Source organism: Oryza sativa, chromosome 2 (assembly GCF_034140825.1).
Source record: "Oryza sativa Japonica Group chromosome 2, ASM3414082v1".
Lineage (NCBI taxonomy): Eukaryota > Viridiplantae > Streptophyta > Magnoliopsida > Poales > Poaceae > Oryza > Oryza sativa.
Window position 1 is genome coordinate 32862772 of NC_089036.1, and position 15756 is coordinate 32878527.

Sequence of the window (15756 nt, forward strand, 5' to 3'; positions counted from 1 at the left end):
ACGAGCACATCCATAACGTTGACCAACCCCGGTACGTGCAAAAGCATATGAACGAGCATTGGTCGCCATCTTCATTCTTTTGACAGGTCAATAAACCAGTATCACCAAAGGAGTCTACAACTCGAACCTTGAATCAAGTGTCGCTAGTTGGATCACCAGCAGACACCTAGATTTTCATCAAGGTTCACACAAACAAATAAGGCATCAACAAAGAGAGATAACAAAAACCAAGATACTCTAAACGTATCTAAACCGTAGACGAAAGACACCTAAATTGTCTAATAGATTTAAACCTCATCCACTTTGTTTTAAAAAACCCTAAAATCATAGTTACTCCATAAGGACAAGAGACATATACCTTTCTAACATATTTGCTTGCCTCTCGACGCCATTGAGAATGCCGCAAAGGAGAAAGGGGATAGTAGAGATGGTGCATGAAGAGATCCTCGAGAGTCGTTAGATGCAGGAGACTCGCCACATGAAAGACTTATGTTTTCTATTTTGTGAGCATATAGCATGATGTTTTGCTTGTCATATTACATCAAATTAATGATCTTAGCCATTAGACTACTTATATCTTGGTCATTTTTCTCAAGCGTAACCATATGCGCACAACATACTCACGGACACCAACCACACTCTCCCACATCTAAACAAGATTAGAGGCCTTGCCTCTCATAACGCAAGAACACCACTTTACCACTGAACATAATCATGTGTGTATGTAGCCATGCATACTTTACGAGATTAGATTAATTATAAAAAATACGAGCATTGTATGCAAGTTTAAGTTTGAGATTTGAATTCACGTGGATAGGTTCCACTATATAGACCCTAATCGATCGAGCTATCTTCACTCCTCGCTCGGTCATTCTTTTTAATTAAAAGAGTGCAAGACACATCACTTAGGAAACCACGATAGACCTGCACCCTGTTTCAACAAGTGAACCCTATCAAAACCATAAATAAAAAGGCACGTATTTTTTTTTGAAGATATGTAGTTCCGACACATAGGAGCGAGTAACTATCCATGGTGCATACATCATTCATGCACAGCTCCCCTCTAACCCCCTTTCTCTTCTCCCTCATTTTAACCCAAAGATACGATCGATCAAGCAACAAGCAATCAGGGCTCTGAGATTTGCATTGGATCGCGAGTGTGATGATCTCAGCGCATGAGAGGGGCACCAAACCTAATGGAAGCAATCAGGGCGTCTCTCCGGCCGGCCCATGCAAGCTAGCATAGCAGCTAGTGCTTGCTGATGTGCCAAGTGCTTCCATGCCGGCATGGTGCGCTCCAAACAGGATTTGCATCCATCCATCCGTGCGTGCGTGCGTGCATGCATCCATCGCCTCTCTTCTCACCTCGCGACCCACGGAAAATAGTACCGCTAGGCTTTAAGCCTTTAACTTCATCTGTTGATCTCGTAGAGTCCGAAAGTTATACTTTTCTTACTAGTGTTTTGAGCTCTACCGTGTTTACAGCAGCATATCGACTGCAACCAAAGTTGAAATATTAAATATTAAAATATAGAGCTAATTTTATTTTTTTATCGTAGTTTATTTTTTACATCGGCTTTTAAGTCGTTAGAATAATATATTTTCTCTGTTTTTTAATTAGATGACGCCATTAATTTTTAACACATGTTTAACCATTTATCTTATTAAAAAATTTTATACAAATATATAATAAATAAATCATGATTAAAATACTCTGAGTGATAAAAACAACTCATAACAAAATAAATTATAATTACATAATTTTTTTAATAAAACGAATGGTTAAACGTGTGACAAAAAGATCGTTATCTATTAAAAACAGAGGTAGTATGTAAACAATTTCACTCATAATTTTCTTAATAGATATTATAAAATATTGTCGTCTTTGTCTCTCTCTCTCTCATCAGCTGCATGCAACTGAATGTATCCTTTCCTGGAAAGTAATTTGGTTGCTTACCCTAGTCATCACAAAAGCACCTGGTTAATTACGTAGCATCCGGTTTGGTAATAAAAACCAATGACTCAATGAGGAATCCGTAAGTGGTACAGTACAAGATTACGAGGTGGTTAAAGGGACGGGAGTGTTTAATTAGGTTGACACACGATTAGTGAGTGGCCTCCAGCGTCCACTACGTACGTGTTTCTGCATATCTGCACGAAAAGCTAGGCACAAAGAACCTTCTGATCGGTCGATCGATGAGCTCTGCGTCAGAATTCTATCTAATCCCTCTTGCGCTCGCGGCTTCGGTTCTCTCTGTCTTTCAGCCTGTCATCCAATTCGATCGCAACCTAGGCTAGCTGCTACTGGTTGCTGCTGCCTGGTAGGCACAAGCCAAGATGAACTTGTACACCCACTACTATAAAAATTTACAACATGAAAGTTGCCATGTCCAGTGGTATATACACTGGACAATGTCTTTTGTTCCTGGTTGGGATGAGCAGGGTTCCAATAACTGTTGGGTAAAAGACCAGTTTGGCCCCAGAAATATATTCATATATTCATTGTCTGAAAATGAGATAATTGCTTTAAAAAAATTCCATAATCCAGTACTCTATATAAGATGGACTGCTTGTTAATATATATACTTTCCACACTTGAGGATCTGATAGAGGGAGACAGCCCAAATACATTGTAAAAACTTGAATTGGAAAAAAAGGTACAAATAGATAATACAAACTTGACCCCTGATCTTTTTGTTACCATCTTCCAATTGAAAAAGGGTACAAATGGATGATGCAATTTAAAATTTGTGTGAGTCGATGGTAAAAGACTCCAATCTTCCAAGTTTATCCTCAAAACTGACTTCCAAACAGGTATTCAAAACCAAGATTATCTTCACTTGAACAACAAGAACTAGGGAGCTGCCTAGCTCTGACTCACTGCCACTTTGTGGAGTCATTAGACATAGTTTGATCCAGTGATGAGCATATGCTCTCCTTTTTTTGGCCGCGGCGGCCAGCCGGCGAGACGCGGCGCCTGACAAAAGCAAAAGGAGATGAATATGGACATGGGCGTATCTTCCCAGCAATCCGATCCTCCTGCCGTGCGTGGCACATCATCATACATTCCACAACGACCTCCGCTGCACCTCTGATGAGCTGATTCGGCCATGAATCAGACGCACTGAAATGTTTATCTCTCTCTCTGAAGGTCAGGTCAATATCCAGGAGAAATTAAGGGAAAGGGAAATAATTACATACCCAAGCCAAGTTAGTGCCATGGTGCGCATGCAGCTAGTTTCATCCAAAGCAGTGGGCTGATGAAGCCATTAGAGCTGAGTAGTTTATTAGTCAGCTACTGATATAGCCAAGTTGCCATCGTTGTGTGATGCTCCCTGTAGAACGACAGTGTCTTCTCTCTTCTTTATGCAGCTGCAGTTCCAATACATGGACATCACTGAAACAACAATTTTTTTTTGCGAACGCCACTGAAACAACAATAACAAGTTAACAACCACAACTGAAGAACAGAAACACTATGAATTGTTAAATATGCATGGGATGGTTTCTGTTGGCCGGCATTGTATATTAGAATGTTTAATGGAGGTAATGCTGTTGTTAACCTTCATTCTTGCAAAAGAAAAGGGTTAATGCTAACCTTGTCACATGAGGTTAACAGAGAGCCAACAAATATTCAATTGAAATCCAATGCTTACATGCAGAAGGTGATGTCATTTGCAGCAATGATTTGAGGCTTTTGAGATGCTATATTAGATTAAGCTATTGCGTACATTCTTGCACATTTCGAGTTCTTGGCCACTTCTATCATGCGTTCTAGAATATCTGCGTTTGCTTTGCCTTCACGAAAATGCCCCTTTTGTTGGAAAGGAGAAAAGGATTCATCCTTCTTTGCTGCATCTTATCCGTTGGACATACAATTAGCTTATCTAAGCAGATACGCTGCTTAATTCATTATTGTAATTTATAAATGAATGATAAAGTACATCAGGTTTGGTTCTTTACCTGAAATCAGCTCTCTAATATTTTCAGTTCAGAAGGCTGCACACTTTGAAATTTACTAATACATCCCAACTGTTTATTTTTTTTTAAAAAAAAGCAATAGTTCAATTTAGTGGCTTATTTAGTTATAGTTGATACTCTGTTGTCGCAATTTATATTCTCTTACTGATTAGGCATTAGAGTTAAGAAAAATACTACTCCAAATTTTCTTCGCTGATTGCTCCGAAAAACAATTTCCTGACTTCAGAGTCAACCAGCACCGAGACTAATGCACTTTGCCAAAATTCTTCAAGAGTCGGTTGATAGTGGAAACCATACTGCAAAAAGATTAAAAAAGGTAATATTTATAGTATTTCATCTTTTTGAACAAAGTACTAGAACAATATTATGGGAGTGAAGCTATCCACTAGTATAGAATCTCAAAAAATCATAAATTGAGACTTAGCCCATGATGTCATCTACTATTATCTGTCTGTTTCATCATTGTAATTGTACAGTACAGTCTAGATAAGATGCCATCATCATAATTAAGCATCAGTTCTGTATTACTTACAAAAAAATGGTACGAAGTTGCATGTGAATAAGTTCAGAATATCATTGTTGTATTTTTAGTTGAGACTATGACAATCTTCAAAAAAGAAAAAAAAAAGACTATGGGCTGTAATATTCATTAATCAATATTACAGTTTAGGCATAAAGATTTTCAGCGTCAAGTTTTGTCCCCAGGCCACTGAGGCCAGCAGATGGGGCCCTTTTTCGTCAAGGAAATCCAGTTCTACAGAATTTCAGGTGGAGAGATCAAGGAGCCTCATTATTTGAAATCATAAAGATATTCCAAGCGATTCAGTAGTATAATGCAGAAGCTTCTTTAGGGAAACACCAATCAAACTGCCAAAAAAAATAAAAATAAATAAATCACAAATCATGTATTCATGTTCCAGCTGAAACCTCTCTAAGGCTGTGTTTGAGGAGAATGAGATAGAGAAGATTGGGAAGATACGCAAAACGAGGTGAGCCCTTAGCGTGTGATTAATTGATTATTAACTATTTTAAACTTAAAAAATAGATTAATATGATTTTTTAAAGCAACTTTCCTATAGAAAATTTTTACAAAAAACAAAAGGTTTAGTAGTTCGGGAAGTGTGCGCGCGGAATATGAAACAAACTCACTCCCTTTATTCTCCAAACGAACGCAGCCTAAGAAAAGTACTTAATAAGTCGTTCACATGTTCTGATCAAGCACATATCAAACTAAAGACTGATTTTGCCAGTCCACCTACTGCGCTTAAAAAGTTGGTTTTGTTGCTAACTGTTCAGCTGAAAATAGGATGATAAATGATTGCTGGTAACCATATCAAGCATTTCCCAAGAAACCAATCATGCCATGTCAAACAGACACAGAAAAGGTCTCATCATGTGCTTCCCCTCTATCATCTGGAAGTCGTTTGGCATAGTAATTGGGACATGGAATAGACTGGCCTAGCTGCTTACCATCTTCTTCATAGGGAAGACCTACATGCTGACCATGCCCTACACAAGTTTCAGACAAGCCTCCCTCTGCGGCGCACATCCAAGCTCTCTACATGCTTGCGAAACAGCGAAAGGCAATCACCAACTCACAAGATCCGATCTTACGGTGGCCGGACATTGATGGACACATGAAGAACACGATGCGTCCTTGCCAGCTAGGGGTCCATTCCAATTGGCTCTGGTGACACTGACAGTGACACCAAAACGCCCTTCTGCTTTAGCAAGTAGCCACAAATCCACGATGTTTTGCCATCTGAGTGAGGTACATTAGTTCCTCCATCTTCCACCATGGTTGGAAATCTACCCATTCTATGGAGGCATCATTCTATTCTATAATAATTCTTCTAAATCAGTTCAAATCCAACCTCGAAAACATCATAAGAACTAGAATAGGGCTAGTAATAATTTAGATCCCAGAGAAGGCAAGCACGATTGCACGAATACAAGTAGGTAATTAAGCAACAGAGGAGCAATTTGGATAAGCAGTAGAAAAAAAAACAGGATTATATTTTTGGGTACCTGAGGCGCCAAAAGAAGAATCGGCGGCGGCGGCGGCGCTTGCATCTCCTGCATCGCCGTCGCCGGCAAGGCTTTGGCTGCGAGTTGCGGCTTCTCCGATCCCCATATTCCCGAGAAATTTCAGTATTAACCATCCAATACGATAACCTTTAAAGAATTGCCACCCAATACGTTGGCCTTTCAAGATCTACCACCAGACACGCGAAATTCTTCATTTCGTGCCATTCCGTCTGCTTGTCCGCGTCGTCCGTCTTTGTCTTCGTCTCCGAGCTCGTCGGCCGTCGTCTCAAGGCTTGACCATCATCCCTGAGCTCACTCCCGTCGCGGTTGCCAGCGAGAGACATTGCACCTTCGACAGGGACGAAAGAGCACATGGTTTTGTCGACGTCTAGATGGTAGACGGGGACGGAGTTTGCGGACATGGCGGTTCAACAGCAGAACACGAACTCAGGGGCGACGGCGACAATGATCGGATGAGAGCTTGGGCATGGCGGCAACAGCGGAAAGCTCGGGGGCGACGGCGGCGACAGCGGAACGTGAGCTCTGGGGCGACGACGGCGGCAACAGAACGCGAGCTTGGGGGTGACTACGGCGGCGACCGGACGCGAGCTCAGGCATGGCGGCAACGGCGGAACGGAATGCGAGCTCGACGACAGTGGCAGACGAGCTCAGGGACGGCGGCGATAGGGCGCGAGCATAGCAACAGCGCTGAACGAGCTTGGGGATGGGAATGGTGGCGATGGAGGTTGGGAACGGCGGTGGCGACGGTGCCGAACGAGCTTGGGGATGGGGACGGCGGCGGGGGCGGGATGCGAGGTGACGATGACCGTGCCTGGGCGACGACGCCACCTAGCTCGGAGACAGTCGCGCGGATGGACGGCGGGGCAGGCGGACGGAGTGGCTCCAAATAAAGAATTTCGCGTGCCTGGTGGTAAATTTTGAAAGGCCAACGTATTGAGTGGCAGCTCCTTAAAGGTCATCGTATTGGATGATAAATACTGAAATTTCTCCCATATTCCCAGTTGGAACGGTAAATTCTACAAAGTACGAGGACTAATATGCAAAGAGTTATCTTTTTCTCCTTCCAAGCCGATCTGTACCGTCCGCCAACACAACGGTAATACGAGATCATACGAGGGCTTTTCTGCAAAAACTCCACAATGGCCCGAGGGAAACCCTCCATCTGGTCGTTTATTTTCGATCGAACGGTGTACATCGCCACCGGGAGCCCCATTTGGATCGCCAGAATTGGTAGTGATCGTGTCAAGAGGTGGGCCGGAGTAATTCACACATGGTCCGGGCCTTATCCTTCACGAAGAGAACCGGGTGATCTGGCCCGGCCCAAACACCACTCGCGATCTATCCGCACTTGTCTGCGACTGCGACCACATCACGGGGGTGGGCCCACCTGGTCAGGCTAGCTACCACGCGAGCCGCAAGTACCCATCGCCTCGTCATCCGGAGAGACTAGCTCCCACTTTCCAGTCTCCCGCCGCCGCCGCCGCTGTTCACTCCGCACCAACTCCGACGATCCCCCGGCGAGCTCTCGACGATGGCGACGGCGGCGACGGCGTCGGCTACGGCGGCCACCCGCTTCACGCGGCTGGCGGGGGTCGGGCTCCGGCGCACGGCCCGCCTCCCCACGGCCGTGCGGTTCCAGCGCCGGGTGCTCGCCACCACCGCGCTCCTCAGGACCGCCGAGCTCCGGCCCAAGGAGCAGGGCCTGCCCGAGACGCTCGACTACCGCGTGTTCCTCGTCGACGGCGGGGGCCGCAAGGTGTCGCCGTGGCACGACGTGCCCCTGCGCGCAGGCGACGGGGTGTTCCACTTCGTCGTGGAGATCCCCAAGGAGAGCAGCGCCAAGATGGAGGTCGCCACCGACGAGTCATTCACCCCCATCAAGCAGGACACCAAGAAGGGCAACCTCCGATACTACCCGTAAGGACTAGAAACTGAGGAAATTCGTATTCTGAATGTCTAAGTTTATGTTCGTTTCTGCTGAAAATATTGCGTCTTTTGTGTTAAAATTGGACGAGCGACTTGCAAATCGAGGATATAACGGCCGTTTAATTTAACTGGGAATTCCTTCTGAGATCTTCACTCCACAAGTGGATGCCATGATTAGTTTGCAAATGTAACATTTTCTTTTGTGTCCATGCTTGTTCGTGTTTGAGAATTCTAGAAATCCTTAATGTTGTTGCATGAGTTTTGTTTATTTAATCCTATCCTGTTTGTTTAGGATGTCGCATCTTCTTTTATTAATAATTTTAGTGTATTAGTGAGTTTTTTTTTTTTGCCGGGTCGGCCGAAAGATTCGGTCGACCAAATTTCATTAAGAATGGGGGAAGTTGTATTAGAGAGTTTAATTGGTCTGTTTCAATTGTTGTATCAATTGTTGATAGGTTGGTCTTTAAGGATAGAATAGCAACTCTTTTCATACCAGAAATTCATGCTTTACAATATTTGTTGTGGGCTGGGGAAATAATGTAGGAGATTGTGTTTTTTATGTGGTGCTCTTTCGTGGGACCTTACTTCAGTGTGAAAAAGATGGGCTGCTTGAATTTTGTCAATATCAGACTGTAGCTGCCACCACCTTGTGCACTTTTGGGATTCCATAAAAGAACATTTTGTTCTCCCATGTTTGGCGGTGGAATCACACAAGGTATAATGTGGCCATCTTAGATATAGCAGATCTTTACAAAGATGTGATGTTAATTGAACTAGCTGGATTTCCACACAGTTTTGCACAGAGCTAGGCTAAAGTTTATTCGAAAGCAGAGTTGGATTTTATGTATAACTGTTGTTTCTGTTTCTATACATTCAATTTTATTTTGTATACAACTATATCAATCAATCTACACTTTATAATTTGGACAAACCATGATAAACAACTGCGTAGATCTTACTCTTTTTATTCAGTTAATATGGTAATTTTCTAGGACCTTGGAGCGAATGCGGTGACTCTTGTTAGCCTTCTCTTTATCATATAATAGATTTAGCTGACCTGCTCTTGTCATCAAAACTGTGCTACAAGAAGGTTTGAATTTCGTCTGCTTTCAAGTTCAACCTTGCAGTCATGGTTCTGTATAATTTTTCTTAATCAAAACAATGCTAGGCTGTTCTGTTACTTCCATTTCAGTCCTTTTGAAAAGGATTAGTGTACATATTTTGTGGACAGGTTCCTTTTCCGCCTTATAGCTGGTATCAACCTTGCAGTGTGAAACTTGCTTGTTGGCAAGCAATTGATTTTATGCTGTTACTGGCCTTGTTGATGAACATTGTGCATCTTGTCCTTGCTGACCCTGTTTATGAACTTTGTGCATGACCCATCATGGAATTATCTGGTATATCAGGTACAACATTAATTGGAATTATGGATTATTTCCCCAAACATGGGAGGACCCAACTCTTGCAAACACCGATGTCGAAGGAGCATTTGGGGATAATGATCCTGGTAATAAACATTTCGGTGTCATTGTATTTGGTAGATATGGCTCATATATCATCTTCAGCCACTCTGACCAATCTTGCTGATGGCCTTCTTTCCAGTTGATGTTGTTGAGATTGGTGAAAGACGTGCTAACATTGGAGATGTTCTTAAGGTAAAACCGTTGGCAGCTTTAGCAATGATTGATGAGGGTGAGCTTGACTGGAAAATTGTGGCTATTTCTTTGGATGATCCTAAAGCATCTCTTGTGAATGATGTGGATGATGTTGAGAAGCATTTTCCGGTATGACTGATGCCTGCCTTTATTTTTAGTGTTTGTCCTTGTTCTCCACTGATTGGCATTGCCTATCTCGTTGATAGAATGTAGGCTTTTTTTCCCTTAGATTATGACAAATGTTTTCTGTTTTGAATTCTGACCTTGGCTAAGCATTTTTTAAAAGCAAAACATATTTTAGCAAACTTACCTTTTATTCATAACATGAGAAAAAGACAGATGTGTTACTCTTGCCATAATTATTATCCTAGATTCCTAGTTGCGCACATCCTTTTCTAAATGACTACTGCATTACCCTGAAGCTTTTTTTTTGCTGAGGTTATTAGGTTTTTTCGCTTGGAAGTTTTGATTAGTTTTGCATTTAAAATATGTTACATGGGCAGGGTTAAAAATGTTGCTAATGCAGTTAGTTTTCACCCCCTCTATATTTTACAATTGCTTTGTCCGACATTTTACATTACCTATTCAGGGAACATTGACTGCCATCAGAGACTGGTTCAGGGACTACAAGATACCAGACGGTAAGCCTGCAAACAGATTTGGTCTGGGCAACAAACCCACAAGCAAGGTAAGCCTGGACTCCTTCAGTTATATTTAAACATAGAGGATATTTTTGCATTCTGATTGTATAATTCTCTCTCCTAGGAATATGCTCTGAAGGTCATAGAAGAAACCAACGAATCATGGGAGAAATTGGTGAAAAGGAATATCCCTGCTGGAGAGCTCTCACTAGCCTAATCTTGTCCATGAGAAGCCATCAGATTCTTTTGGTCATTTACCTAAGCATGTTGTTTTCATAAGCTATAAGCATGCTGCTTCTTGCGAACTCTTTGGTGACCTGTGTGCAACAGGAACAGCTTGTGGAGTGAATAAGGCTTTCTGAGCTAGTTTTTCTAAGGGAATTGGGTGTTCTTGAGCAGCGATTGTGTTTGGAACAAGCTTTACAAAGTGAACAATCAGTTTAGAAGTTGAATGATAAGCAAATATAGTTTCAACATTGTAATCATTAACCAAGATGGCCTAATTGTTTTTTACCACACCATGTAGTAAATATCGAAATGCTGACCCCTTACACTTGAAAATGCACTAATATGACAGATACAGAAGTTAGCATACGATTTACAAACAGGTTAAGCCACTAAATCATTTTCACATCTAAATCTGACGGGAGAACGGCCAAAGCAACCGTTATGAACCTAAATTATTTGATACAGTCGAAAATGAGTTCCACTTGATTCTTGGCCTCGTCAATCATCAACCGAGTACAATGCTTCGACCAGCCAATACAAAAGGCATTGCAGATATATGTACCCTGGCCTCGTCAATCATCAACCGAGTACAATGCTTCGACCAGCCAATACAAAAGGCATTGCAGATATATGTACCCTGGCCTCGTCAATCATCAACCGAGTACAATGCTTCGACCAGCCAATACAAAAGGCATTGCAGATATATGTACCCAGACCCAGCTCTATCTAAACCACCATCTTGTACCTGCAAAACGGACGTTGGTAAGTGTCAGTTCAGTTTGTGAACAATGTGACTGACTGCAAGGTAAGTGTCAGTTCAGTTTGTGAACAATGTGACTGACTGCAAATAAGGTAAATTGAGATCCTGAGAGCAATGAAGTTTGATAAGATTCTTTTCAACGGTAGTGCACCAAACATAGAAAAGCTGCATTGAGCTGCTGAGCTCAACAAATTTGACTACCGCAGTAATACCCTTATACCCAGCAAGCACCAGGTACTTCGCTATATAAAAGATACCCAACAGATATGCCTAAACATCAAACATTCTATAATTCTATCAAATAAGAACAAAAATTCAGCAAAAAAGGGAAACACAGTACATCCTATGAATGAAGATATATGTAGATATAGTCATATAGATATAATGCATCACGTCTCCATGATGTTAAACAAAGCTGATCAGATCGTTAATAAAGTTTGGCAATGAGGCTGGCAAAAATCAATAGCCGGTTCTTCCATTAAAAAGAAAACTGAGGTAGTGCTCTAACGCTCTGAAGAGACGAAATAATAATCAACTTTGCTATAGGTGTCAAACGAAGCATTCAGCTGCATGCAGCATGCCTATTAAAGGACCTTGGTGCTCAGTACTTAAATGTTCCTTTCAACACCCTGTTATGTACTACTCCACTAATTAGTATATGACCTTCCTCATCTAATTCTCGATCACTATAGGTTACTTCAAATATGTTATCTCTTAGTCATCAATCTCATATGTAATAGCTCGTGTCTAATATTTCGTAGATGTATCTCTCTGATAATTTTGTTTCCCTAACCAAGCAGAATTCAAAATTTCAGGTGCACATATCTATATCTGGTCTTTCAGGTGCCCATGAGATAGCCAAGTAGCAGAGCCAGAAAATATATCCTGTGGCCCTGTGGGGTCAATTATTGCTAGTCCATATCTTAGTGGGGTCATTTCTTCTTCTCTCTTTTTACCCTTTTTTTTTTGGACAACTGTACGGCTTATGTGTTTACTCCTGCCAAAGCCAAGAGACCAACATAAGAAAATACATGGCAGAATTCTCTATGCCATGGACTTGATTTGGCAATCACATACTTTATTGGAGAAGTTTTTTCTAAATTCAAACAGTTTTATTTGAAGTAGCTTAAAAACCTGGGTTTGTGACCTCTCACAAATTCATTTTCTGATACACCTCAAGGAAAAAAGTATTAGCAAAGATACTCTGTTGGCTTGGTTGTTGGTTTTGACAACTTAATTGAGATCATCATCATCATATGGCTTATAGCATGTGCTGTATTTGGTTATTAGATGTGTATGAAGTTATGCATAATTTATTGTGTGTCATCTCCAAATTCTCCTTTCACGCTACTATTCCATCTCCAAAATCCAAACTATCCAGTCAGAGACACAATATACATACTAGTAGTGCATAAAAACTGGGGTGTTGCAGCCATTTAGGATTGGCATGGTTGATTTCTGGCTTTGCTCAAGGTTGATGCAAAGAATATGTAAAGCAAGTATGAAACATGAAATTCTCTAGGCTTTTTTGACCACAGAAACCAAAATCAAGCTGATATTGCTTGCTTCCTGATTATAAGACTGTTACTTCCATCATGCTATGGGAAGCATAATTGCTTAATACTTCGATCTGTGGTGTGCTGATGGAGAAAAATAGCTTCTTTGCTACTTTGTGAACAGACGACAGACCACACAATCGTGTTATCCTTTTTGGTAAAATACCCCAACAGTCAGCAAGAACAATCAATTGCCGAGTAATAGATTGTATAAGTTCTACTGTAATTGAACGAACGAGCAATGCGTTAACGAATTCTCCAGCGAGAAGTTGGACTAGGGAAGGAAATGGCAGAGTTTGGATAAATTACTCGTGTAGATGACAGTCATACCCGAGCTAAGGCCCGAGGGCCTTGATGGCGTCCATGAGCAAGGCGTAGACCTCCTTGGCCAGATCATGTCGCCGCATCTGCGTTTGTATCTCTGAATCAAGCTGCCTCCTCCACTTGCCCTCGATGAATCTTGCTTCCTCTGTCCCTAGCAGTGACAACCCCTTCGCCAGGGACACACTGGACAGCGCTCGCCCATCCGTCTTCCAGTACTCATCAAGCATCTCAGTCAGCACAGGCAGCATGGCGGCGGCGTCCGGGACAGTGCGCGGCTGGTCGGCGGCGGCGGCGGCGGCGGCGGCGGCGGCCCTTTCGTCGTCGCCCTCAGCAAGGGGCTCGAGGTCGGCGCCCCAGACGCTCGCGCAGAGGTCGCGCACGCGGCGTTCGTGCGGTCCCGCGGACGCGCCGGGCGCCGCGTGCAGGTACTTGCCCTTGAGCCGCTTCAGCTTGTAGTACACCTTGGCCTGGTCGATGTGCGGGGAGAGGGAGCCCCTGATGGAGTCGAAGAGCGCGCCCATGTCCGGGAGGCGCGGGACGTGGCCGGCGCGCGCGCGGAAGGCGGCGGCGCCGGCGAGGAGCGCGACCTCGTCGGCGTCGCCCCAGAGCTTCTGGACGGCGCCCCCGTGCTGCCCCCCGGCGGCGGGCGCGGTCACCGCGGCGGGGTCCGCGAACGCGCCGCGCTGCCTGCGCTTGCGCTCGCGCTCGCGGCTGCGGGAGGAGGCGGGCGCGGCGGCGGCGGGGGGCGGGCTAGGGTTGGGGGCCGGGTGGCGCGCGGCGTCGCCCGCGCGGGGCTTGGGGCGGGACGAGCGCTTCTTCGACGACCTGGGAGGGGATGGCGAGGCGGGCGCGGCGCCCGCGTCCATGGCGCTCTGGGACGGCCGCTTGGATGGCATCCGCGCGGCGCGGCGCGGCACGGCACGGTGCGGCGCGGCGTGGCGTGGGTGCGCTCTGGATGCGCTTGCGGCCTCGGCCTCTGTGGGGAGAGAGCTTGGAAATTGGAATGCTCGATCTGGCTGCACACTGTGCGCTCTGTATACGGATGCCTGATGGTTTTCAGGCCTTCGGGGGAGAGTGTGTGTGCGCCGTGCGCGTCAACCCGATTTGGCCGTGGCCGTCGTCTCTGATGATCTGATCTGCATCTACTAGTATATTCGCCGTGCTGTGAGTCGCTTTTTCTGCTGGCTGTCCTTTTGAAATAAGGCCTTGCATAGATAAAAAAAAATTAGCAAAAAACGTCACATTAAATATTTGGCCACATATATGAGGCATTAAATGTATAAAAAAACCAATTGTACGGTTTACATGTAAATTGCGAGACAAATCTTTTAAGTCTAATTACGTCATGATTTGACAATGTGGTGCTACAGTAAACATTTGCTAATGATAGATTAATTAGGCTTAATAAATTTGTCTCACATTTTACAGGCGGAATCTGTAATTTGTTTTGTTATTAGTCTACGTTTAATACTTTAAATGTGCATCCGTATACTTCAAAAACTTTACGCCTAAAGAACTAAACGCACCCTAAAAACTATTTGACAGCACTGTGTAGTTTGTAGCTTGGGCCTCTTTATTCTCCAATCTCCATCCTCTTTGTAATGGTGAATGGTGTGTATATTTCACCATTTCTGTTAGGTGTGCATTAGTACATTGAAAAGGCTAGATACATTGGAGGAAGTGAATCTGGTATACACATGACTTTATACCTCTCATCATCTATACTACTACTAGAACACTTGATTTTAGAAAGTAATGAGTATAATTTTCCTTGATATCCCTACGACTAGGCTGGAAGCTAAGATATCGGTACAATTTTCCTCAGGTCACAAGATAGCGTACGGATAACACTGCGTGAAAGGGTGACTAGAAAACTAGTTGGTAGGTTGGACTGGCTAGGAAATGACGTGTGGTTGTCGACCCGCTAGAGGCTAGCCATGGGAAGGTTGCTCGGGTCTAGTATGTGGCAACGCGCCTAGCTCGAGACCATTCACGGGAAGATTGCTCGGAGGCGACAGTTCAGGGGCCAATGCGTCCATCTCATGGTCATTCGCGGGAGGATTGCTCGAGGACGCGAATGGTTGGTCGCGTGGGCGCCCTCGGTGGGGGATCACATGACCACGCTCTAACAACAGGTACAAATGAAGCGTGCAATAGCTCGCTCCCATCATTCCACATTAATTAGGCATGCTCACCGCAAGTCAAAGGTATTTAATGTAGGGATTTGGTGTATCACGCCTCACCCCTCATGTCTCCTTTCTCTCCATCTGACCAAGCTATACCGTCAGGGGGAGGCCTAGTCACTTCTATGGTAGACCTGTGGAAGGTGGCATCTTGTAGCATGGAAGAATTATAAGTGGTGGATGGTATGATAGCGGGTACGGTGTAGGTAATGATGTATGACTATAGTACCTTTGTCAGTTATCCCATGGTGATTAGGTAGATTGTGGGAGAGTATATAACTTATAAGCACCAGATAGATCACCGAGTGAAAGGTTCAACTCTCCTAGATACACAAGAACACAACACGTAGAAGTTGTACGAGCTCTGGACTTAGCCAGTTCTAACACACCTCCGGTGCAAAAAGTTGTCCAGATATTAATCAAGAAAGCAAGAATATAACTATCATCTCTCGA

At 43.9% G+C, this 15756-nt stretch overlaps 2 protein-coding genes and 1 long non-coding RNA gene across 6 annotated transcripts; 1 reads left to right on the forward strand and 2 right to left on the reverse strand.

The window, feature by feature from the left end:
- Window positions 1–2502: 2502 nt before the first annotated feature.
- On the reverse strand, window positions 2503–6131 carry LOC9270428 (uncharacterized). 4 transcript variants are annotated; one of them, XR_010739732.1, is made up of 6 exons: window positions 6010–6131; window positions 4156–4277; window positions 3964–4032; window positions 3732–3858; window positions 3202–3428; window positions 2503–3124 (listed from the first exon to the last, which is right to left on the reverse strand). It is a non-coding gene; the product is annotated as an uncharacterized lncRNA (long non-coding RNA). The 4 variants fall into 4 exon arrangements; XR_010739731.1 differs by having other exon boundaries at window positions 3657–3858; XR_010739733.1 differs by having other exon boundaries at window positions 3202–3372; window positions 3657–3852; window positions 4127–4277.
- Window positions 6132–7478: 1347 nt separating this feature from the next.
- On the forward strand, window positions 7479–10741 carry LOC4330852 (soluble inorganic pyrophosphatase 6, chloroplastic). The gene is made up of 5 exons (XM_015771029.3): window positions 7479–7947; window positions 9363–9463; window positions 9559–9740; window positions 10201–10299; window positions 10377–10741. Exons 1-5 carry the CDS (start codon window positions 7562–7564, stop codon window positions 10467–10469), a joined length of 861 nt encoding a protein of 286 aa, XP_015626515.1. The 5' UTR covers window positions 7479–7561; the 3' UTR covers window positions 10470–10741.
- LOC4330853 (STOREKEEPER protein) lies at window positions 10718–14125 on the reverse strand. The gene is made up of 2 exons (XM_066307079.1): window positions 13127–14125; window positions 10718–11225 (listed from the first exon to the last, which is right to left on the reverse strand). The coding sequence occupies exon 1, from the start codon at window positions 14014–14016 to the stop codon at window positions 13132–13134; it is 885 nt and encodes a 294-aa protein (XP_066163176.1). The 5' UTR covers window positions 14017–14125; the 3' UTR covers window positions 10718–11225; window positions 13127–13131.
- Between the last annotated feature and the right edge of the window lie 1631 nt (window positions 14126–15756).

Bases quoted from the DNA above. Each gene is read 5' to 3' on its own strand.
- LOC4330852 (XM_015771029.3), top strand. From the start codon at position 7,562: ATGGCGACGGCGGCGACGGCGTCGGCTACGGCGGCCACCCGCTTCACG. The intron at 7,948-9,362 runs GTAAGGACTAGA...CTGGTATATCAG, and splicing joins GGCAACCTCCGATACTACCC to GTACAACATTAATTGGAATT. The intron at 9,741-10,200 runs GTATGACTGATG...TTACCTATTCAG, and splicing joins ATGTTGAGAAGCATTTTCCG to GGAACATTGACTGCCATCAG.
- LOC4330853 (XM_066307079.1), bottom strand. From the start codon at position 14,016: ATGCCATCCAAGCGGCCGTCCCAGAGCGCCATGGACGCGGGCGCCGCG.